At 54.0% G+C, this 22,393-nt stretch overlaps 2 protein-coding genes across 5 annotated transcripts; one reads left to right on the forward strand and one right to left on the reverse strand.

Moving 5' to 3' along the window:
• Window positions 1–149: 149 nt before the first annotated feature.
• On the forward strand, window positions 150–6,056 carry LTB4R (leukotriene B4 receptor). Of its 2 annotated transcripts, XM_032481776.1 has the most exons (2): window positions 150–3,389; window positions 3,991–6,056. In XM_032481776.1, the coding sequence occupies exon 2, from the start codon at window positions 4,000–4,002 to the stop codon at window positions 5,068–5,070; it is 1,071 nt and encodes a 356-aa protein (XP_032337667.1). In that variant the 5' UTR covers window positions 150–3,389; window positions 3,991–3,999; the 3' UTR covers window positions 5,071–6,056. The 2 variants fall into 2 exon arrangements, with proteins under 2 accessions (XP_032337667.1, XP_032337666.1); XM_032481775.1 differs by lacking the exon at window positions 150–3,389 and having other exon boundaries at window positions 3,402–6,056.
• Window positions 6,057–6,952: 896 nt separating this feature from the next.
• ADCY4 (adenylate cyclase 4) lies at window positions 6,953–22,082 on the reverse strand. 3 transcript variants are annotated; one of them, XM_014552155.2, is made up of 26 exons: window positions 21,938–22,082; window positions 21,433–21,621; window positions 19,953–20,150; window positions 19,680–19,841; window positions 18,902–19,051; window positions 18,321–18,469; window positions 18,133–18,244; window positions 17,275–17,402; window positions 16,960–17,118; window positions 16,574–16,706; window positions 16,206–16,379; window positions 13,726–13,769; window positions 13,504–13,590; window positions 13,234–13,303; window positions 12,828–12,925; window positions 12,058–12,142; window positions 11,813–11,950; window positions 11,066–11,176; window positions 10,629–10,813; window positions 10,323–10,407; window positions 9,720–9,878; window positions 8,333–8,479; window positions 7,932–8,039; window positions 7,701–7,815; window positions 7,256–7,380; window positions 6,953–7,172 (listed from the first exon to the last, which is right to left on the reverse strand). In XM_014552155.2, the coding sequence occupies exons 2-26, from the start codon at window positions 21,592–21,594 to the stop codon at window positions 7,026–7,028; spliced, it is 3,231 nt and encodes a 1,076-aa protein (XP_014407641.2). In that variant the 5' UTR covers window positions 21,595–21,621; window positions 21,938–22,082; the 3' UTR covers window positions 6,953–7,025. The 3 variants fall into 3 exon arrangements, with proteins under 3 accessions (XP_014407641.2, XP_006172896.2, XP_032337660.1); XM_006172834.3 differs by lacking the exon at window positions 21,938–22,082 and having other exon boundaries at window positions 21,433–21,928; XM_032481769.1 differs by lacking the exons at window positions 6,953–7,172; window positions 7,256–7,380 and having other exon boundaries at window positions 7,387–7,815.
• Window positions 22,083–22,393: the final 311 nt, after the last annotated feature.

A 22,393-nucleotide genomic window follows, 5' to 3' on the forward strand; every position in this document is an offset into this window, starting at 1 on the left:
TCCCCCAAGCTAACCCACAGAAACACTCTGGAAATAACGAGGGAAAGAGGAAGGAAAGGTATGGGTGCTTGGATGAGGTGTGGTGATAGGGTCCATTCTCTAGGGACTGTAAAAGCCGAGTCGGGGGAACTGGCTCTGGAAGGAGAAAGCCAACTGTGGGGTTTGAAAGGAAAGTTTTCCTGTCTGCCTAGTGGTTGGTACTGGGTGGGGAGTGGGGAGGGACCCTGGGAGTCTGAGACATAGCCTCTGAATCCAACTCTCCTCCCAAATGTCGCCTGACTCAAAAAGGAGCCCAGGAGCAGGCACTCACTTACCCAGGGGGCATCTGGAGTTGGAGATGAGGAGGATGGGGGATGGTGTGGATATCTGGAGGACAGGCAGGATTTTTCAGGGAGAGGACATCTCTCCTTCCTCCCCCTCTTCTCTCAGCCAATTCTTGACTCCTCCCAAGACTGCTAACTGTTCTTCACTTCCTCCAATACTGCTCAGCCCCCATCTTTTGGAATCTCTCTGTTTCTAAGTCTTGAGACTGTTCTGGATCCTGACATTCTTGTGTTTGGGGATGTAGGATGGGGTCCTTTTTCAGGGCATGTCCATGGGCACACACATGTGGTCACTAGGGTGACCAATTCATCCCCATTTGTGTCAGACTTTCCCTGTTTTAGCAATGCAAGTTTCCTGTCCCAGCCCCCTCAGTCCCAGGCAAACTTAGACGGTTGGCCATCACCCCAGGTTCTGGGGTGGAGCTCTGGACTTCGGGGGCAGAAAGTATGCTTAGAATGTCTAGTCTGAGGTGGAGGAGGAAAGGCCACTGAGAGGGATGGAGGTGGGGAGCAGCCTGGGAGAGGAGGCAGAGACAACCCAGTTCCTATTAGAAGGGGCCTCTGGTTGACCCTGGGGCTCTAAGCCCGTAGCTTTGATTCCCAAACACTGACTCAGGAGCCACTTCCTATCCTCACGCACCGGGGCAGAGGCTCCATGACTTCTATTACGTAGTCCCCATCTCACACACCCTCTGCGGTCAGAAAGCCCTTCCTCATCTCTGCCTTCAGTTCTTACTGCGGTTTCAGCCCTTTTTGTTTGTTTGGTTTTTGTTATATCCTTTGCCTGAGAGCTGCTGGGTCAACTCTGCTCTGCCTTTTTTCAAAGCAGGGAAAGTGGAGTTACTGCAAAGGGTAAGGGACCTCAATGACCACGATTACACTCTGTGTCTTTGCTGCGAAGTGGCATTGTTGGAAGGGAAGCAAGAAGGCAAATGGTCACAGTGAAGGAAAGACTTTTCAGTTCTTAGCTTCTATAGGAAAGTTCAAGAAGAGGAGACTGCCCTCCTTCCAGGGAGAGGGGAGAGTGAGACTTCTGGAGGCTGTTTCCCTTTCCACATTCCTGGTTTCCCTCTTGGAAGGGCAGGCATAAGGTATCACTGCCCCCTCTCCCTCACACCTGCTCCCTCTGCTCAGCCTCTGCTTTCTCTGTGTGTCTAAGGTGGGACTGAACTGTGGGAAGGTAGGAAAGAGGTGGTGATGACCTCTGGACCCGATGCCCAGATTTTACATCCAAATTAACATGGCAGGGTAGCCACATGTGCAAGTGCAAGGCAAGTGGTTGGGGAAGGAGACGAAATTGTCTTTTCTTTTTTTTCAGTGGAGGTACTAGGGATTGAAACCAGGACCTTGTGCATGCTGAGCACGCACTCTACCACTAAGCTATACTCTGTCCCCCGAGATTGTCATTCTGTGTGATAACAGAGAGACCCTTTGGGCTTTGGCATCTGCCAAGTAGAAGGGAGATGGACCTAGAATGGAACCAGTCTTTTTTTTTTTTTTTTTTTTTTTGAGTAAAGGTAGATTTATTTAGAGAGATACATACTACATAGAGTGTAGGCTGTTTCAAAAGCCAAGAGAAAGGCCATGAGGTGAGGGGGTTGGGTGCTCAGGTTAAAGTAAAAGTAGACACATACTCCATAAACAGAGTGAGGGCCATCTCTGAAAACAAAGAAGCGAGAGAGGCTGCGGGGCACAGCAGTGTTGCCAGTTTTTAATGGGCTCGATAGCTTCACATGCCAACAAGTGGGAGGACCATTCCTACTACCCTGGGAAAGGGGCTGGGATTCCCAGGAACTGGGCCACCACTCATTCTTTGACCTTTTATGGGCAGCCTGGAAGCTGTCATGGCGCCCGTGGGAGTGTCGTTTACCATTGCTAATATTACAATGAGCATATAATGAAGCTCAAGGTCTACTGGAAGTCAAATCTCCCACCATCTTGATCCTCAAGACCTACTGGGAGTTGAGTCTTCCACCATTTTGGTGTTAACTGCTGTGTCATTCCTTGAATGGCTGTGCCCTGACCCCTTCCCTCCTGTCTCATTTTCCCCTCAGAGATTTTACTCCTATAATCTTACGGGTGTGCAGAGGGGTGACAGTCTGTCTTCCAAAACTACTTCCGGGCTGAGTAGGGGCATTGACCTTGCCTGGAAGGGAGTAAAAATCTCTTAATGCCTAATCTAGGGGCCCCAGGGGCAGGACAGCCTTTTGTTTTTGCCTCAGATGGTGGTATGGCCTGGAACCCTCGCATAACCATCATGTGGGGCTGTTGTAACCCACTGTTTCTATAGCAATGAATCTTCTTAAAGATGAAGCACCTTTGTAACAGCAGGTCAACTGTCTATGATGACAAAAGAATTAAAAGGCATGGAACCAGTCCTTTTAAGTGAGGGAAAGGATGGGGGGGTTCTGGAAGAGGGCCCTCCCCATGAAACCCCAGTCATGGCCTGAATCCAAGCCAAAAACAGACTGCTGTCCTCTATAAATCATGATGCCACCTAACCCAAACCCAGAACCTAGCTACAGTGTCAATCCGCACTTCTATTAATCAAAAGTCTGCATTGTTCACAGAAGACAGAGAGATAGCCGACATTCTGGCCTCTTAATCTGAGCCCATTTCCCCCCTCCCAGCTTCCTTCCCCGCTTCTTCTGTATGACACAATTTATTCTTCTGTTCAATTCTCCAGTCTAGACCTGCATCTGAGGCCACAACCCAGCCTACTCACTCCCCTCACCCATCTCTCCTCTCTTACTGCCCCTTCCTGGGCTCTCCTCTTCTCATCCCACCCCTGAGGAGCCCTCCTCCCCACTGGGCTCTCCTGGGACACAAAGACTATCCCCTCCTCCTAATGAAGGGAGGTGGGTAGGAGTTTCAGCCCCACCCTCAGGAAGACGTGTCTTCTCCCTCCGGTACTCTGTGGTACTTCCTCTCTGGCTGACTTAGCTGACAGTACCCAGATCCCAGGCCAGGCCCCTGGCTCCGACAGATCTGAGGATAGGCTACACCGCTGTACCTTCACCCTGGGATTGGCACCTACTTTGAACCAGTGTCCCGAAAAGCCTGTATGTAAGTATCCTGGGAGTAGAGGAGGTGGGGGTGGGGTGGGCAGGGTGCAGCCATAAGAGAAGGTCCAAAGGAATTTCCAAAGAAAGGCTGACTAGTGGTAAAAGGACTTGGGAGGATTTATTCTTGTCTCCTAGCCATGAAATCCTCCCCCATCCCTCTTATTCTTGGTGGACCCTGGACATCTCTGGGGCGAGTGGGTAGGTGATTGGAGGAAGTCAGTGGGACTGAGGGGGCTAAGGGCCTGGCAGGAGAGAAAAGGAGCTAACCTTTTGAGGGATGCAGCATTGGTAAGGAAAGCCCCTCATTTGGTTCCTAAGGGAAGGAGGCTGAAAGGATCTAGAAATACTGCTTCCTCTGTTGCTGTTTATTTTGTAACTGAGTCTGTGGGCAGGAAGGGGCCCTGTGGCCCAGTTAGGAAATTAATCTTTCTACTCAGATCCCCTTGAGACAGGTCAGTTGGCAGTGAGGAGGGCAGTAAACTGCAGAAGTGCATCTGATGCTGCTGATCTTGGAGAAAGACTAAACAGGCTAGGGGGTGTCCAGGCTGTCAGGAAACCCTTGATCCCTTACCCTCATGTACATGTCCACCCTCACTCTCCAGGTCTTTGCAATGGCCACAAACATTACATCTTCTGCAGCACCCTCCTCGCCAGGTGTCATGTTCATCTCTCTACTGGCTATCATCTTACTGTCGGTGGCCCTGGCTGTGGGGCTTCCTGGCAACAGCTTTGTGGTGTGGAGCATCCTGGTAAAGATGCGAAAACGCTCTGTCACTGCCCTGCTGGTGCTGAACCTGGCTCTGGCCGATTTGGCCGTATTGCTTACTGGCCCCTTTTTCCTCCATTTCCTGACCCAAGGCACCTGGACTTTTGGACAGGCTGGCTGCCGCCTGCTCCACTATGTCTGCGGAGTCAGCATGTATGCCAGCGTCCTGCTTATAACGGCCATGAGTCTGGACCGCTCACTGGCGGTGGCCCTCCCCTTTGTGTCCCAGAAGCTTCGCACCAAGGCGGTTGCCTGGAGGGTGCTGGTAGGCATCTGGGTGGTATCTGTTCTGCTGGCCACGCCCGTCATCGCGTACCGCCAGGTGAACCTGGGACCCAACAATAGGAGCCTTATATGCTTTCCGAAGTACCCCAGCGAAAGACACAGGGCCTTCCATCTGTTCTTCGAGGTCTTCACGGGCTTCCTGTTGCCCTTCCTGGCCATAGTGGCCAGCTACTCCGACATCGGGCGGCGGCTGCAGGCCCGGCGCTTCCGCCGCAGCCGCCGCACCGGCCGCCTGGTGGTGCTCATCATCCTGGCCTTCGCCGCCTTCTGGCTGCCCTACCACGTGGTGAACCTGGCCCAGGCGGTCCGCGCGGTGGCGGGCAAGGTCGTGGAGGACGGGCCCGTGGGGCGGCGGCTGCACCTGGCCCGCCAAGTGCTCATCACGCTGGCTTTCCTGAGCAGCAGCGTGAACCCCGTGCTGTACGCGTGCGCCGGCGGCGGCCTGCTGCGCTCGGCCGGCGTGGGCTTCGTCGCCAAGCTGTTGGAGGGCACCGGCTCCGAGATGTCCAGCACCCGCCGCGGGGCCACACTGGTCCAGACGGTGAAGGGCGCCCCCACCCGTCCCGAGCCAGGCTCCGTGGAGAGCCTCACTGTCTCCACCAACCCTCTGGAGGGAAGCGAACCCAACTAGACCTGCAGGGTGGGGTGGGGGGTGGGGTGGGAGTGGGGTGGCGGTGGAAGGATGCTTGCTTTCCTCCTGGGGGAATGCCCCCACGCTGGCCTGACTCAATTCTGCACTCCCCCTTCCCCCAGGAGGAGAACGCCTGTCAGGGATGGAGCGGAAGAAAGGGAGGGGAGGGGCAAGTCAGGGCAGAGTGAGAGCCTGGCCCCTTTAGGCAGCTTTACAATTAAAATTCGGTTCTGAAATGGGGTCAGCCCTGTGTGTGGGACTTGTGTATTATCTGATCCTGTTGTTGATCCTGGCTGCCCTTAAGGGGATCCTTCTCAATAGTTGAGGCATATCTTTTAGTTTCCCATGATTTTCAGTTTGGAAGGGACACAAAGACAGACCTAGAAATCAGACCTCCTTCCCTCCCCTGCTGAGGCAGGTGGTCTGCACATCATACTTAGAACAACACAGGTCTGCAGACAGCTGAAGGAGCTGGCCAAGGAAGACCACCCATGTGGGCTCCTCAGTCCAGATTCCCTGACTCAGCGGACCTTCTGAGAAAACAGCACTGCTGTGAGGTGTCTACCCTGAAGGCTGTGATAGGTATCCTTGTTAGCAGGACTCCAACTTTCTGCCAGTAATCTTTGTCTTTTCAGTGAGAGTGTCCTAGGGGATAGGGATTGCCTTCCTTCCCTCCATCTCCCAAGAGGCCTCACTTGAGAACCAAGTAATCAGATCTTATCCCCTAGAATTCTGCACATCAGCATTCTGCCAGCCCCTAAAAACAGACTATGGTGTAAGCTGGAGCTGAGGGCTCTCTGTGATGTGGTTACCCTTAGGAAACGCAGATTTGCAAGAGTGAGAAGGATGTCAGTCTTTCCTAGGGATGACTGCTGTCTTAGAAGGCCTTGGGCTGGCTGTGTTCTGGCAGCATTTTAGGAAGTAGCAGCAGTGTACTTTTGAATCTCTCCCATTAAAAAAAAAAAAAAAAAAAAAAAAAAAAAGAACCACTACGAGAAAAGCCAAAAATCCATGTGCAACATCTGCAACAAATCTGGGGTGTCAAGATATTCCCCATGGACCCCGAAATATGAACAGGTGGCAATGAACCATGGATGCATCAAGACCCGTGTAATATCAGCATCTGTGCAGAAGGATGCAGAAGAAGACAAGGGGGCATCTGAGGGACCTGAGAACAGGAGACCCCCCAAGCTGTCTACAGGCCCTTGCTGGAAACATGGTGGATCAATCTGAGAACAGCAGCTGAAATGGGAAAGGACCTAACAGATTATTTCCCAGGCCTCCTGCCCATGTTACGTAGTAAGTACATAATAGGTACTTATTTAGTGTTTGTTGAATAAGTAAAGATCAAATGGGTGGGTAAGAATATAGCTCAGTGGTAGAATGTGTGCTTAGCATGCATGTGGTCCTGGGTTCCATCCCCAGTACCTACATTAAAAACAAACAAATAAATAAAGCTAATTACCTACACCACCCTTCTGCAAAAATAAATAAATAAATAAATAAATAAATAAATAAATAAATAAATAAGTAAATAAATATAAAAGAGAGAGAGAGAGAGAGCAATCAAATGACATTTTCCTGGAGATTCTTTCCAATATTTGTGGGTGGGGAACAGGAAAGGACAAATCTTTGTTTTGAGTCATGTGACTAAAATTGTTTATACTTCCAAGGGCACAAAACACTGGAATCAGGTTGACAGCCAGGTAGGGAGGCCAAGGCAGTCCTCTTCCTGAGCTTGTGAAAAAGAATCACTCTTTTCTAACACACTCATGCTCATACTTGTACACACATGAACACTCAGCTGGCCTGGGAAGAAGCCATCCTGCTGAGAGGTGAGGAGAAGATGATCCCCAGCTACACTAGCAGCTTCTGACATCAATTCTAACCCAGCCATACAGGAGTGTCTTTATTAAGGATCTTACAGGTGGAGAGGAGGGGGTGGGGTTCTCAGCCTAGAGTGACGAGGGAGGTCCAGCTCGAGTCAAATCTGTGTTCAGGAAGTAGGTGCAGAGCTGCCCTTTGCCTTTGACCTTGATGATGCCCCGGCTGTAGCAGGTATAGCCTAAGGACTGCAGGGCCCCAGCTGTCTCTTCAGTCACCTGCAATTGGAGAGGTGTGAGGGCGTGTGGCCGTGGCCCCATCTTATCGCCCGACCCCTATGCCCCCCATGTGACTTCCTTACTTGGATCTTTCCCAGTACGCCTGTACTCTCCATGCGGCTGGCCACGTTCACTGTGTTGCCCCAGATGTCATATTGTGGCTTCTGGGCCCCAATCACTCCGGCTACCACAGGTCCATGGTTTAACCCTGACAAGAGGTGTGGTAAAGAGGGGCCCTGAGGGGGAGGAATTTGAGAAAGGAGAGGGGAAGAGGAAGATCAAGAAACTAAGGTGAAGAGCTTAAGGGGTTTAGAGGGAAGGAGGAGGAGCCAGAGGAGTGCGGCTTAGGGAAGGAAGTGGGTGGGCATCGCAGCTCGGGCCCAGCAGCTTCATGCTCTGTCCCAAGGGGTGAGTCGGGAGGGGGCCCCCCGGGGTGAGCGTGGGAGCCACTAACAGAGGACTTGGAGGAGGGAAGGTTTGGGAAGGTGAGGAGGAGGTCCCAGACTGCCCCAGCAAGGGAGACCTCACCCACACGCAAGCGGAAGTTGTTGAATGAGTGCTTGTTGATGACGTCCAGCTTAGATCCAAGGGCCACGGCAAACTCCACCATGGTGCCAAGGTGGCTGCAGCTCCGCTCAGAATCCTGGCAATGGGCCGGCCCACCAGGGTGGGTCAGTGAGGGCACAGGAGTAAGGCCCACTTACGGGCCCACCAAGGAGAGCCAGGCGAGAGTTGGGAGGTAAGGAAGGGATGCTGTACCTGCTGTGAGTCCTGTCCAGAGGTGGCATTTAAGCCTGTAGCTGCCATGTAGGTGCTGCCGATGGTTTTGATTTTCTCTACTCCACTGAACTTGGGCTTGGAGAGCAGCTGTATAGAAAGTAGGTTGTGTCCCCAGTCTCTATTCCCCTTTTCCCCCCTTTTCCCAGAAGCCCAGCCCCAGGCTTTTGGAGGCTGAAGGACCAATTGTGGGGTCAGGGGTGGTGGCAGGAGGAGAGTGGGCAGCGTTGCTGGGGAGGGCAGAGCTGGGTGTCAGGGGAGAAGCAGGAGGGCTGGGGAGAGGAGGACAGGCCTCATGGCCAGGAGAGCAAAGTGAAAGGACGGACTGGTGGGACTTGCTAGAATCCAGGACATAGGGCCTGGGGGACCCTTGGAGTTATCACCTCATCAAAATCAGCAATTATCTCATTGAGCAGCCGCAGACACTCTAGCCCCTCATGGTTGATGTTGGATTCAGAGTAAAACTCCTTAAAGTCTGGGACTGAGGCGAAGAGGACGCAAACACACTCGTAGGACTGGTGGTAGAGGTCCTGGGAGGGCGGAAGGCGGGGGTGAGGGGCTATGTTCTTCCCCCTTTGGGGTCTACACGGGCTTTCCTCCCTGTGTCTACACTCCTCCCCCTCAGTTTAAGAAGGATTGGGAAGGAGGGAGAAGGGTAGAGCTAGGTTACCCCAGGGATGTGACTCAGGAGTTAAAGACTGGGTCCATTGAGATTCCAGGAGAGACAGAGATTCTGGGTCAGGATCACCAAACAGCAACGTGAAGGGCGTCTTTTTTGGAACTTGGATCATGTCAATGGGAATTACCTTTACATCCTATCTCATTGCTGAAATGTGTTGTTACTTAAATCAGCTTACAAAGATAGTTACAATTTGGAAGATAAAGCAATAGTAGGGAAAAGGGACAGAGGGAAATAAGGAAAAGATGATAAAGACAGAGTCAAGTCTAGGTTGGTTCACACAATCCCTTGTTAGTCCTGGATTCTGGCTCTGAGCTTTCTGGTAGCCAATGTGAAGACAGAAACGGGATCAATTACCAGGTAAGTTACCAGTTACCAGTTACCAAATAAGATGGTGCAGATATGTGAGTGACCTTCTGTTGGTTTGACTATAGCAAGATACTTGAGGATCTAAATTAGCATCATCCGATAGAAGTTTGTGTGGTGAAGGAAATGTTCTATCATATGTGCTATCCAATATGGTGGCCACTAGCCACAAGCAGCTGTTGAACACTTGAAATATGGCCAGTGTGACCAAGGAACAGAATTTTCTATTTTAATTGGTTTAAATTTATTTATTTATGCTTTTTTGGGGGGGTAATTACGTTTATTATTTATTTTTAGAGAAGGTGCTGGGGATTGAACCCAGGACCTCACGCATGCCAAGCATGCACTCTACCACTTGAACTTTACCCTCCCCGCTTAAATTTAAATTTAAATGGCCACACAAGGCTAATGGCTACCTTACTGGATAATGCAGGGCTAGAGAGATGGATGGACTGTCCTTCACATAGTCCCCATTGACACTCTGAAGGCTCTACAGTGGCCATGAATTGGAGTGCTCTTTCCAAGTGAGAAATTGCAAAGCAGGGATTCTGTGTTCACTAAAGACAGACCCTAAGATCTTGTGAAAATGGGGGTATCCGCCAGGCTTGGGTGGCCCCCCCGACCCACTGTGTGGGAGTCCAGAGAGAATGGGCTAAGGGCCAAGGCTTTTATCCAGAATTAGTCCCTATGGCATCTGGGGCTCAGAGCTGAAAGTGGGGAGTCACCTCATTGCGCCGATTCTGGCCAATGAACTGGGGGGCCACGTGCGCAGGGAGTACATTCTCCAAGAGCAGCCGAGTCAGGTTCTCCATCGTCTCTGTCTCCTCCCGCTCCTGCCTCAGCTTCTTCTTCCACAGGAAGTCCAGGCGGCAGTAATACTCATTCTGGGGAGGGTCACCAGGGGGCCATGGGGAGACACGGTGCAGGGGAAGCCTCAGCTCCTGAGTGTTCACCCCCAACTCCATGGTGCTTAGAACCACATCACCACCACCCCCAGTTCAGAGATAAGGCTAAAGGTACAACGATCCCAGGGGAGATATGTTGCAACAAGATTCAAACTAGAGTGGACAAACTGGCAGCAGATCTTTTCTTAAGCATGTTTTCCTAGATTGGGAGTGGGAGGGAGAAGGGGAGGGGAGAACTTGAGGGCACTCCCTTTGGGGAGTGAAGGGGAAAGAAAGGTTCACTTAGAAGCTTTCAGTGGACACACCATTTGGACTCAACCCTGGAGATGTGAGATTAAGGGAAAGGAGACCAAGTCACATATGTGGGGATTCTTGCCTCACCCTTCACAGGGAGGCCCTGGAGGGCTGAGCTGGGTGACTTACCTGCCGAGCCAGGACGAGGAGGGTGAAGAAGAAGATAAAGAAACAGATCGCTCCCATCAGTTTGGGCTCCTTCAGCACCCCTGGCCTGAGGAGGCCACAGATCAGGGCGGCCCCTTGTGCTACCACTTCCCCATGGCCTCCCCCTGCCCCCGCCCACCTTGGGCACCAGTGCCCATGTAGCCCTCGGCCTCCTTCTTCCTTCACCCTGTTGGTGGTTCAGGTGGTGAGGTGAGGACAGTTCAGCTCTGTCCTGTCCCAGCCCCATCCCGGAGGGCCTGGGCCCCTCCGTGCAGCTGCTGTGCGCACCTGGAGTCCAAGGGGCCCGGATAGAGGCGGGCGACGAGGCAGTCGGACAGCCACGCGTGGGAGTGCAGGAAGACGGAGCAGGAGGCCACCAGCCACAGCAGGAGCAACAGCAGCTTCAGTTCGAAGCTCATGTGCAGGAAGAGGGAGCAGGAGAGGAGCCCCAGCACGCAGCAGTGCATGGAGTACTGGGGGACCAGGCAGGGTAGTCAGGAGGTGGGGCATGTTCCAGCGGCAGGGGCAGGGGACACCCCAGGGCTCCTGTCCTGCCCCTCCCAGGGCCCCGTCCTATTAGGGGGGCCGGGGGTGTCACCACACATATACCAAGTGTGAGTTATGTCCATCCCAGGCCACAGGATGGAGTGTTCAACTAAGGAGGTGGGGGAGGGGGCCAAGAAAGGCTCTGAAGAAGGAGATTCAGGGCAGTGAAGGACACTCACTGGGACACTGATGAGAGGCAGGGACCCAGGGAGCTCCCAGGAGAAGTTGAAAGCCACGGAGGACACATTGGGAGCCCGGAAAGGGCAGTTCGATGCTGCCGGTAGGAAGACCTGCCGAACGAGATGGGGTGCTGCAGCAGGCAGGCAGCTCCTTGGGCACAATGGTGGCTGGTGCTGAGTTTCAGCTGACCCAGGGATGAGTCGGGGCCAGACTCCCCCAGAGGGGCAGATTCTGCTATTTCTGGTTGGTGAGGGGGCCTCAGCACTGGGGTCTTTGTTGGGGGACAGGGATTAGAGGAGTAGGTGTCATGAGCATTAGTCTGTCACGGATCCACTGTGTGATCTTTTGCCAGCCACTTAACCTCTCTGGGCCTCAGCTTCCTCTTCTGTAACTTGGCTGGAGGATGATTCCTAAGATGCCTTTCAGGGGTAGAATTCTAGGAATGGTTCTAAGGTCTGAAAAATCAGCCAAACTCAGCTTACAAAATCAGAGTAAGTAAACTAAGGGATGAAGATCTGTGCACATAGGGAAAAAATAGGAAAGATTTCCACCAAAGTGTTTTTAACAAGGAGCATCTACCGGGTGGTAGACTGTCAGTGGCTGTGATTTTTTTTTTATACTTGTCCAACATTGCCAGCATCCCCTGGTCTTAGTCTAGTTATCCTCCCAAACCCAGGGGTCCCCTTTCAGCCTCTGGCAGGTCCAGCACGCCCTAACAGGGATCCACAGGGCCCCCTCTCCCTCACCAGGCTGGTAATGGCCATAGCAAAGACGAGCAGGATTGTGGCAGTGCCCAGGGCGACTCGCAGTCCGGGCTGTGTGGCCACCAGGACAGAGAGCGTGGGCAGCCAGTGCAGCATCTTGGGGCCTTTCAAGACACACTTCTGTGGAAGGAGCATGAGAGTTGTAGCCGTGGGACTGGGGCACCCACTGCAGGCCAGGTTGTGGTTAGGGCCCCAGCTCGCCACTCTGCCCCCAAAGCCCACCTCACCGTCAGGTGCTCTGAGAAGCAGACGAAGAGGAGGAGGAAGAAGAGGAGGAAGGTGATGCTATAGGTGATGGCCAGAGCTGGGGGCCTAAAGGGAGACAAGAGTGAGGCCTTGAGGAGCTAGAATAGGCTTCCTGTGTGCTGGGAGGGTGCCGTGCAATCTGGTCGAGAAACATGGAGAGAAGTGATCCTGGGGATTTGAACCTGCTGCTGATGGGGTCTGGGCTGATGAAAGACATTACGTGCTGATGATCTGGGGAAGCGGAGAGGCCTAGGGCAGAGTTGGGATGAGGGAGGGACAATAGTGGGAGTGGGCAGGGGGCTCACAGGAGTGGCCGAGGCTGCATCGGACTGGTCTCTGAGCCTGCGGGCCGAAGCTCTTTCATGTGGCTGAGTTCTGAGCAAGACTACCCACCCCTCCACCGCCTCCTAGCAGTGGACTGGAAGCGAGGACCTACTTTCTAAGCTCATTTGCTGTGAGATTTGGGCTTCTCAATTGGAACAAAATCTCCTTTGTGGGAATGCTGTTAGAATCGAGAGACAGGCATGTGAAAATATTTGGTTTATGTAGAAATCCTACAGGATGTAAGACAGTAAGACATGAGGGTTATGATTACCGGTTCCCCAAAACACGTATTTCCATTTCCTCTGTGGCTCAGTGCCCTAAGCCAAGGGGAAGTGGTCAGAGAAAGAAAGTGTCAGTCAGGGTTCTGGAAGAGCCATGGGGGTCTGTTTTGAAGAATCAGGGCTTCCCTTGCCTAAGACTCTCTCACCTGTTTGTTACCAGCATCTGGATGATGAAGTTGGAGAGAAAAACCAGGAAGGTGCAAGCTGCATAGTACTTGAAGGCGGGGAGTGCAGAGAGCCGATACTGGAAGGGAGAGGGTTGGATGGAGACGGGGCACTGGTGCTGCCTGTCACCTTGAGGGTGTCAATTCCAGGCAAGGAGTGGGTCCCCCAGCCTCACTGTCCCACCCTCCAGTTCCTTCCTAGGTGGCTCCTACCAGTTCTCCAAGGAGCTGCCCTCCTTCCTCCCATCACCACCCTGTAATTCAATTGATAGGGTGACTTTCCTTTTGGAGAGAGGCACCAGCCCTTTATTCACACCAGGATCACAAACTGAGCAGACCTGGGGAGGGGAGGTGGGACCCCCAGGGCCTGCCGCCAGCTCCAGCCTACCTCTTTCTCCATCTCCTTCTCTCTGAAGTACAGTGTCAGAGGGTTGAAGTCCTTTGACTGTTTCCACTGTCTGGTGGGAGGTGGGAGCAGGAAGCCCCAAAGAGGAAAGGGCAGGGAGGAGGGCATGATCAGGTGAGTCTTTCAGTGAGCTGGAGCTGGGAAGACCCTCCCTTCCCTACAGGTTCTCAGGGGAGCACCTCCCTCCTCTACCACCTGAGTCCAGGCCCTCCAGCCCTCCCAGCCCTCTCAGCCCTCTTCTGTTTGCCATACTTCTGAGAGTTGAGCTGTTCGATGACCTGGAAGAACTTGGCATCCCCAGTGTCCAGTTCATCATCCAGTCCCCGGGGGGTACGGCTCCTGCGCAGTGAGAGCCCAGCCTGTCACTGAGAAGACCCTCAAAAGCATATGGGCAAAGCAGGAGCATCCCCCCAGGAAGGACGGAGGTAGATCACCCGGACAGCCCCACTGTCAGAGTTGCTCAGGCCTCCTTACCGGTCCAGGCTCCACTGGGGGCTGAAGGAAGACAGGGCCCTCTCCTGCAGGGAGAACACAGGGACAGGGGAAGATGGGGAGATGGTGAGCATCCTCCACTGTAGTGTATCCTCTCTGCCGTGAGGCATTCCTATACATGGCCTTGATTTGAGCATTTGACCTGGCTAATATCTCTCTCCATCTCTTTCTCTCTCACTTTATCAGCATGTCTATCTCCATCTCCATTTCCATCTCTATCTCTTCCAAATCCCACCTGCCTATAAGGGAAGGTAAATCCACATTTATTCCTTGAAATTTCCTCCTGACTCTTCAGACTCCCAGAGTCTCATGCTCTCTGATTTCCTCATGGCTTTTATCACTTAGGAGGCAACCTTGCATCCTCTATATGCTTGAGTGGCTGTTGATTCCTTGGACTTCCCTAAGGACTTCTTCTTCCCTAAGGACTGCACAGAATCCAAAGGCATGGACTTGCCCATCACTCCATGTCAAAAAAAAAAAAAATCCCTCTTGGTTGAAACTGGAATAGCAATGCAAAGCACTCTGAATCCCCTCTGCCCTTTCATGGTGGTCAAGCTGAGCTGGGAGGTAGTGGGTTCAGGGCACAAAAATGGAGAAGGAAAAGAGGAGGAGAAACAAGCTTGGTTATAGCCACTCTCTTCTGCACCGAAAAGCATACTTATTGTGTGCAGAGACGTGAGAATGAGCACACGAGCGGGGGAGGACCAGCACCAGGGAAGGGAGCATGGCCACTGCCCAGGGCAAGATGGATGGTGACCCTTTTTCCCTGCTTCCCTGGTTCATGGGAAGGAAGCAGGGTCACAGGGGGCCACATCATCCCCCAAACCAAAACCTTGTGTATGTGAGATGAGAGGGAGAGGGAGAGTTAGAGAGCAATTAAGAGGTAAGTTCTAGGCATCCATGCCTGGTACTAATTTTTATCGGACTACCTACCTGCCCCCACCCCATGCCTGTAAGTTATCTGAAGGCAGGGAAAACATCTTATTCATTTCCGTCTTCTCAAGAGCTAACCTAGGGCCTGCTGCATACTAGGTGCTCAAAGACCGTAGGAAGAAGGGATGGATGGATGGGAACCACCACACAAACACTGCCCCGCCACCCTGAAGTTGCGCTCTGTCTAATAGTAAGCCAAGTGTGATTCTCAAGGCTTCTAACATTTGACTAAGGCCCTAGAACTTCAGGGGCTGAGAAACAAGTTTCTGGGCTGGTGAGGTCCTGCCTCAGGAGATACCTTAGAACAAGGTGTTCCCACTCTGCCCTGACACCTAATAGCCTGCACACCGGTCGGGGGTTAGGGAGGTCTGGCCTGGGTTCTGGGGGGCATCCAAAACACTGTCTCACAGTCCCTAGGCTCCCAGCAAATCCCCCTCTAACCTACCCTACCTGGAAGCCTCAGCCTGCAATACTAGCTGGGCCTTGGGTTCTTCCTTCCTCTCCCTCCTGCCAGTTTAGCCCTTTGACCTCTCCCCTTGCCCGTTTTGAGGCTTGAAGTTAAGCACTCAGCCACTGAACTGCTGTGGCCAAGGTTCCCTCACCTCCAGTGTTCACTGACCTCTGGCCCACTTTCCTGTTGGATAGGAGAGGAGAGGGGAAGGAACATAGAAAGGGTACTCTGGAGTTATCCTAGAAGTCCAGGTAGGTCTACCCAGTAGAGAAGATTCTGGAAAGATCTGCAGATCAGTGGCTGGGAATGCTGAACAGGTCTGGGGAAGATTAGAGAAAATGGAAGAGAACAGGCTGAGGAAACTAACCACAGGGCAAGCCTTTAGGGACATGGCCTGAGTCCCTGCATGAGGGGGTTCTGGCTGCTTGTCATCAAGTGGGGGGAGATCCAGGCTCCTCCAGCAGCTGATGGGTCACCGATTGCCTGAAGGTGCCCTGCACATATCAGCCAGTAACTGGCCCTGCCCTAGCTTACCCCAGACAAGGGATAAGCCCACTCCACTTCCTTCCTCCTCCACCCCTGCCTGCTCATGGTGACTTCCTTCTTCAAGGCCCTGGGAGGTTTTCACTGTCACCTCTTTTTATCTGTATACAAGTCCTGGAGAGGAGGGGCAATGAGTGATCTGTCTTAGTGGGGACTGAAGAAGAGAGCATGCAGTCACAAGACTGAGCTAAACAGAGACATTTCCTGATGGGAATGGATGTGCAGTACTGGCTTCTGACGTAGGAGGCAGTATGGCACCAAGGGAAGGGGCTTCCTGAGTGGGCTGGGGAGCAAAGGACATGGTATCTTTGAGGTCTTGAATCTTCTCTGAGTTGAGCTCAGAGGGCAGTTATCTTTGTTCTTTCTCTGGAAACAAGGGCAGAAAAGGTCCTGAACCAGTAACTGGGGTGACCAGAAAGTTCAGGACCTGGGGATGTCATCAAGTGACTCACAGGTGGTGGAGATGGGAGGGGCTAGGAGTGGGCAATGGGGGTGGGTTTATGTAAGTGCTGGGCTCATGATGGAGTGCCCATACCGGGAGAGGGGTGGAGGTGGACACAGGGCTCTCTACGTGGCTCAGATGGGCAAATGGCTTGGCTGCACCCCAGGACTCCAGGTAGCGGGTCATCAGCAGTGATGGACGCATCTTGGGGCCCTCGAGAGAGGACAGCAACCCTCCAGCAGTGCCCTTCTCATCCTCCTCCTCGGCCTGGGGCAAATGAAGGCTGAGAGTCAAGATCACAGACCCTTCCCCATTCTCCCACAGCCCTTAAAAGTTGGTGTCCCTCCCCTACGGTACACACTAGGACCCAGGAACTGAGTCTCTGGCATAGAAGAGATCAGGCCCATTGGCTGTGGGTGGTTAGGGTGGGCCAGCCCATGGGGTCTAGGCTGGGCTCTTACCCGGGGATCAATGACCAGGTAGGTAGGCTCCCCTAGCTCCCGAAGGTATGGGTCCCGGTGTTCCATGGCTGCATCCTCCACAGCATAAGCCCCTGCCAGCAGGGCCAGTGTAGCCCCTGTGATATGTACTCGTCTGGAAGGAGAGGGCAGCGGGAGTCAGCAGGGAAGAACTTCAAATCTCTCATTTCTTTCGAGGATCATTCGTGGAGGTCTGACTTCAGGCAAGGCCCTGTGCTACAGGAGGTGTCTCCCAGCTCCCCTCCCTGCATCCCAGGATCTCCCTGAGTGCCACGTGGGAATGTGCTCATTTTAAAGAACGATGAATACCAGGCATGTGAAGGCCCGACTGGCCTCTGGCCATAGCCCCCTGGAGCCCCAGCTCTCACCCTGGCACTCCACTCGCCTCCATGTGGTTGGCCAGTGTAACGTCATGGGACCAGACATCATATTGCCATTTCTGCAGTCCGATGACACCACAGAGCACGCTGCCCGAGTGTACACCCACACGCATGTTGATATCCACGCCGGTGGCTGCCCGAAGTTTCCTGAACAGGGTGTGTGGGGAACAATCTGGGTTCTGCCTTCAGCCTTACCCATGCCACACCCCTCCCTCTCTCCAGGAGGACTTCCACTACCCTGCTAGCTCCTCTCCCACATCCATCCATCGCTACTCCCACTCGTCCTTGTCCATCTCAGCTGACCTGATGGCCCGGCACATATCCAGCCCCATGCGCACACAATTGATTGCGTGGTCTGGCAGGGAGAGCGGCAGCCCAGAGACACAGTAGTAACAGTCTCCCAGGATCTTGATCCTCATGCATTCATGGTCCTGGAGGGAGGGTACGCAGTGGGAAGAGGGGAACCTGGTTAGAGGCCAGAGGGAACAGGAGGGAGTTGGGGAAAGTGGGAACAAGTGTGTTATTTGTGAAGAGCTTCTGAGATTGGGAATGTCTAGGTCAGATCTAGGGACTCCCTTAGCCTGATACAGGACTGGCTGAGGTCTCCCATGCCAGTGCCTTTCTCAGAAGGGTTTCCCTAGTGTTGGGATGTCTGCAGCTCTCTCCAGATTTGGCATGTGTAGGGTGTATCCAAATCTGAGCATACGAAAGCCGCTTCAGGATTGAGGTTTCTGGGGAAGACCCAAGATTTGGTTGCTCGGGGGCATCCCTGGGGTCTGAGCAGGTAGCTGGGCTGAGGATGCTGAGGGCAGAGATTTCCCTTGGAAGGGCCTTCCAAGGTTAGAGCATTGGAAAATCTACCTAGATTTGGTTGTAGGATCCATAGTGTCCAGAGACACCTATGTTGGAGCTCAGAGCATATTTGGGGATGTTATGGTTGGGACATCTGTGAGGATGTTGAGAAGTCCCTCCAGGTTTGAGGTGTACAATGAGCAGCTCCAAAAGTGGGGATACTTGAGGGAGATTCCTACCTCCAGTGAAGGGTCTGGGAGCCCATGTGGGCTTGGCACTGGGACTGGGATCTTATACGGCAGGAATTTCCCTCACAAGAGGCTCTCCAGGGTAGGGAGTTGGAAGGTGGGAGATGAAGCCCCCTCTGACCTTGGCGATCTGGTCGAACTTGCCAAAGAGCTCGTTGAGCATGAGCACCAATTCCTTAGGGGAGCACTCACTGGCCAGCCGTGTGAAGCCCACGATGTCAGCATACAGCACACTGGGCAGGGCAGACCGCATCAGTAGGGCCAGGATCTCAGCCCATGCCCCTCCCCTCCAGCCATCCTTCCTCATACCTGACTCCCTGGTGCCTCTTGACATAGAGGCTGTGGAAGTTGTTGGTGCTCTCTGGCCGTGACCCCTGTCCAGCCTGCAGCCGTGCCATGATCTCTGCCTTCATCTCTCGTGCCAGGTAGGCAGGAAGGATGGACAAGAGAAGGTGTTCCTGGGGGAGGACACTATGAGCACCAACATCCCTGCCCTCTAAAGTCAGAAGTTCCCATCCCCCAAACCCATAAAAGCCTACAGACTTCTCAGCCCCACGAAATGTTCCCCAGGGCACTAGCCCAGGTCCTCCCCACCACATACAGCCGGGCTCCAGCCCTATCCTGCACTGATCACATTTAGGGACTGAACTGCCAAGCAGCAATATGGGAATTAGAACCCTTCGTTTAGGATCGTGACGTTCTAAAGTGCTTTCACAAGCTTCAGTTAGTTTGCACCTTCCAAGGTGGGCAATAGCCATATTTTACAAAGGAGGGAACAGAAGATCAAGCGACCCGCCCAAAGTCATTCAGCTTCCAGAGCCCGGTTGTGTGACCTAAACAACTCCTCTCTCCGAGCCCCGGCCCCTCTCGGCCTCCCGGACCCGGCGGACCTGGTGCTTCTTCTCGGTGTCCAGCCGCCAACGTGAGTGCAGAGAACTAAGCGCCTCCCGGAACGTGGCGCGCAGTGCGCGCTCCATCAGAGCCTTGTGGTACGCTCCCGCCACGTTCCCGCACAGGAACAGCACCGCGTTTGCTGCCAGCTGTGGGGGAGGGTCAGCCTCAGAGGGCGCGGACCCGGGTCGGGGTAGGGGTGGCTATTGTGTGCAGATGGATTGGCTTCCAAGAGGGCTGGGGAGGATTCTACGGTTAAGAGACCGAAGTATTTCGAGGCAATTGGTTCCACAGTGTGGAATCCGTAGGGGGCGCTTCTCCTCCCCCATCCCCCTGCTCTAGACTCTTGGGTGCCGCACCAACACGGCGTCTTAGGTCTAGAAAACGTTTGCACGTACGTTTCCTCTGCCTGGAATGCACTCCACCATCCCCACCCCACCCCCACCTCCCGCGACAGCACAAATCTACTCAAGCTCCAATTTTTACATTCTCTCTGAAGGTTCCGTCTTCCACATTTGTCCCCACCACCCTGGTCCCCAGGCGAACTCCCTTCCCCTGAGCCCAAGAGCCCTCTTCCGGCATCTGCAGGCATCGCGCTGCACTATGTACCAGCTGCACGAGCGCACGTACAGTCGAGGTCCGTGTTTGTAACCTGCACCCAGCGTCGCGCCCTGCCTCGGAGTCATAGCTCAGCAAACGGTTGATGAATGTCCAGCGGAGCAAGGTGCGCCCAGAGGAGCCGGCCCTGGACGCAGCCTCAGCTCCATGCGTGCTCACCTGCGGCAGCAGCGCGGGCCGTGAGTCCGGCTGAGGCCCAAGACACAGCCCGAGGGCCAGCAGATGTGAGAGTGAGGAGGCGAGGCCCGCGGCGGCGGCTTCCCGCATGTCCAAGGGCAACATGGCATACACCGTGAAGATGACAAAAAGGAAAAAGGACACCTAGGGGAGAGGGGCGCCGGAGGCTGAGAGCTTACGCTGCTGCGCTGCTCTTGGCCTGGGGGCTGAGTTCGAGGCCTGGGAGTCCCCTCCCCACTGCTTCTCTTGCCTCACCTGGTCCCAGGCGCTCACCACGCCCCCGGTGAACAGGAGGCCGTGACCTAGCGCGAGCAGCGCTGCCCACACAAGGCCGGACAGGGGACGCGTCCAGCGCTGCAGTCGCTGCTCACAGGAAGCCAGGCCCAGCAGTAGCGAGAAGCCACCCAGCGCGCACAGCACAGTGGTCAGGAAGCCAGGGTCGGAGGCCAGCTCCTGGAGGGGAGGGGGCATGTGAAGCAAGCCTGGGGTTTGGAGTTTGGGGAGCTTGTCCAAGAAGAGGAGGAACAGGCAGTCCCTCAGACCAAACCTGAAAAGAGTCTCAAACCCAAGTAAGAAAATCAGGCAGGCCACCTCCACTTGCCATTCATATGAGGTTGAACCGCATGAAATGCTGATAATCTGTTTTTAATCTACAGAGCTAACAGTCTCATAGGATTCAACTTAACATCTCACTTGCATGCTGCAGGGCCTTGGGCCACCTACACAGAAGACCTGGCTCCGACCTCATTCTGGCCATTTATGAATCCATGACCTTTCTGAGCCTAAGTTTCCTCACTTGTCAAATAGAAATAATAGCACTACCCAACCCCACCCCACTCCACACCTAGGATCCTAAAGCGAGTGAAAAATCCTAGCTCACAGATGGCACTTAGGAATGAGTGTATCCAAATCTAGGTAATTTGCTTGGGAGATTCCCTGCTTGAGGCACGAGACTTGGTGTTTTAAGCCCCACTCGCCACCAAGCATTGGTGCTTGGGCAGCAGGGGGCGCCCAGAATCTCCCTTGCCAGGAGCTGAGATCTCCCTACTGCCTCAGCACAGAGGATTTCCCCCTACTCCCCTGTCTCCACCTCTTCCTGGACTTCTTCCAGGAGGACGGGCAAAGATTGTTCACATCCAATGGTTTTCCCAACTTGCCTCCAGAGAGTGAAAAGAAAACTTGGGGCAGGATATTTCCAGAAGTGGAATTGAAGATTCTCTTTCTTCCCTCCCCAAAAACCTGGAAATGGGCTTAATTAAGGACTAACATGAGAGCAGAATGGTGGGTGCCTTCTGGGAATCTGTCAGTACAACTACCCCATAGCTGCTAAGAGAGAAAGAAAACCAGGAAGCAGATTCCCACAGGGCCCAGGGTAATTTCCCCCTGGAAAATCAGAAAATCCGGTGTTGGAATTTTTCTAGAATCATTAGCTCACAGAAGCTCCTTAAGGTCTATCAGGACCCAGAGAGAAATGAGAAGCATCCAGGGCTCAGCTACCTCCTTGTGTGGACCCAGAGACTGTGGCCCAGAGAGGCAGAGTGATTTATGTGGGGTCACTGCAGTTCCCAGCAAGGTCCAGAGCTTCTTTCCCGGGTCCCAGCAAAGAAAGCACATTGAAAAGAAGACCCCCACAAGTCCCAACCCTGAAAATGCCCCCTAGGCAGTGGCCCTGCCACTACCTTCAAGGAGGCACCCTGCACCAGAGGCCCCCCTCCTCCCCTCCTCCCCTGCTCACCCTGCCGCTGGCACTGGCGACAGCCAGTAGAGCCAGGAGCCCGCAGATCACGATCACCAGCAGCAGTAGCAGCAGTGGGTACTGCTGGCTCAGGATGTAGTAGGTCTCAGCGAAGAAGAGGTCTTCGCTGGGGGACGGCCGGGGACTGAAGAGGCGGGCCATCGTCTCCCCTGCCCAGCGCTGCACTGCCTGGGGGTGGGCCCCCGGGTTGAAGAGGGCCAGTGTGGGTTACTGTCTGAGGCCCCAGCCAGCGCCAGCTGTGCCCCTCTCACTTGGTCCACGCCACTTCCATCTGAATCTCCCAACCTCACGGCAATGCCGTCTCCTTCCACTCCCTGTTTTTCCCCAGTCCGCAGTGAGTGGACTGTCCAATCCTTTGCTCCTCCCCAACTCCATCCCCCCAAACCACACTGCAGAAGTGTCCTAGCAAAAGCCACAGTGCCAGGAGCACAGGATTTGGGGTTGAAGCAAAGGAGCCCCGGGTTCCCCCTCTTCCACAACTCACTGCCTGCGATGCTGCTACAGCCGAACAGGCTAAGCCCTGGGGCAGGTTTCCGAGTCACGCTGGCTGCTAGGCTAGTTGTTCTGAGCCCTGGGCAACAGGCGCTTCCCTCCTGGCGCCGCAGCCCCCTCCCACTTCCCCGATGGGACAGCCCAGCCCTTCCTGTGCCCTAGCCAGACTCAGCAGGCCTCCTCCCCCACTCTGATTGTCTCTTCTAACACCACAGCCTCCTCACTTCAGCCCCTTCAAGGAAAGGGAATGTGGATCACAGGAGAGATGCAAGCAGTGAGGTGGGCCAGGCCGAGTGACAAGCTTCAAGATGAGTGTGGAACCTTGGATGTAGGGAGACTGAGGGAGGGCTGGGGCGAAGGCTGGAAAGGATGTAGGGAAGAATGTGGTGCAGTATGGGGGTTAGGTCAGCAAGAGAGGGATGCTCATTCCCTGCTCCTCCAACTTGGA

This window comes from Camelus ferus, chromosome 6 (genome assembly GCF_009834535.1).
Source record: "Camelus ferus isolate YT-003-E chromosome 6, BCGSAC_Cfer_1.0, whole genome shotgun sequence".
Lineage (NCBI taxonomy): Eukaryota > Metazoa > Chordata > Mammalia > Artiodactyla > Camelidae > Camelus > Camelus ferus.

What these genes read in the sequence shown, in the direction of transcription:
- ADCY4 (XM_014552155.2), bottom strand. Translation starts at nt 21,594, where the DNA reads ATGGCCCGCCTCTTCAGTCCCCGGCCGTCCCCCAGCGAAGACCTCTTC. An exon ending in AGTTCGACCAGATCGCCAAG is followed by an intron (nt 17,403 to 18,132) that starts GTCAGAGGGGGC and finishes CCCTCCCTCCAG; the next exon opens with GACCATGAATGCATGAGGAT. An exon ending in TAATTGCTGATTTTGATGAG is followed by an intron (nt 8,040 to 8,332) that starts GTGATAACTCCA and finishes CTTTCTATACAG; the next exon opens with CTGCTCTCCAAGCCCAAGTT.
- LTB4R (XM_032481775.1), top strand. Translation starts at nt 3,964, where the DNA reads ATGTACATGTCCACCCTCACTCTCCAGGTCTTTGCAATGGCCACAAAC.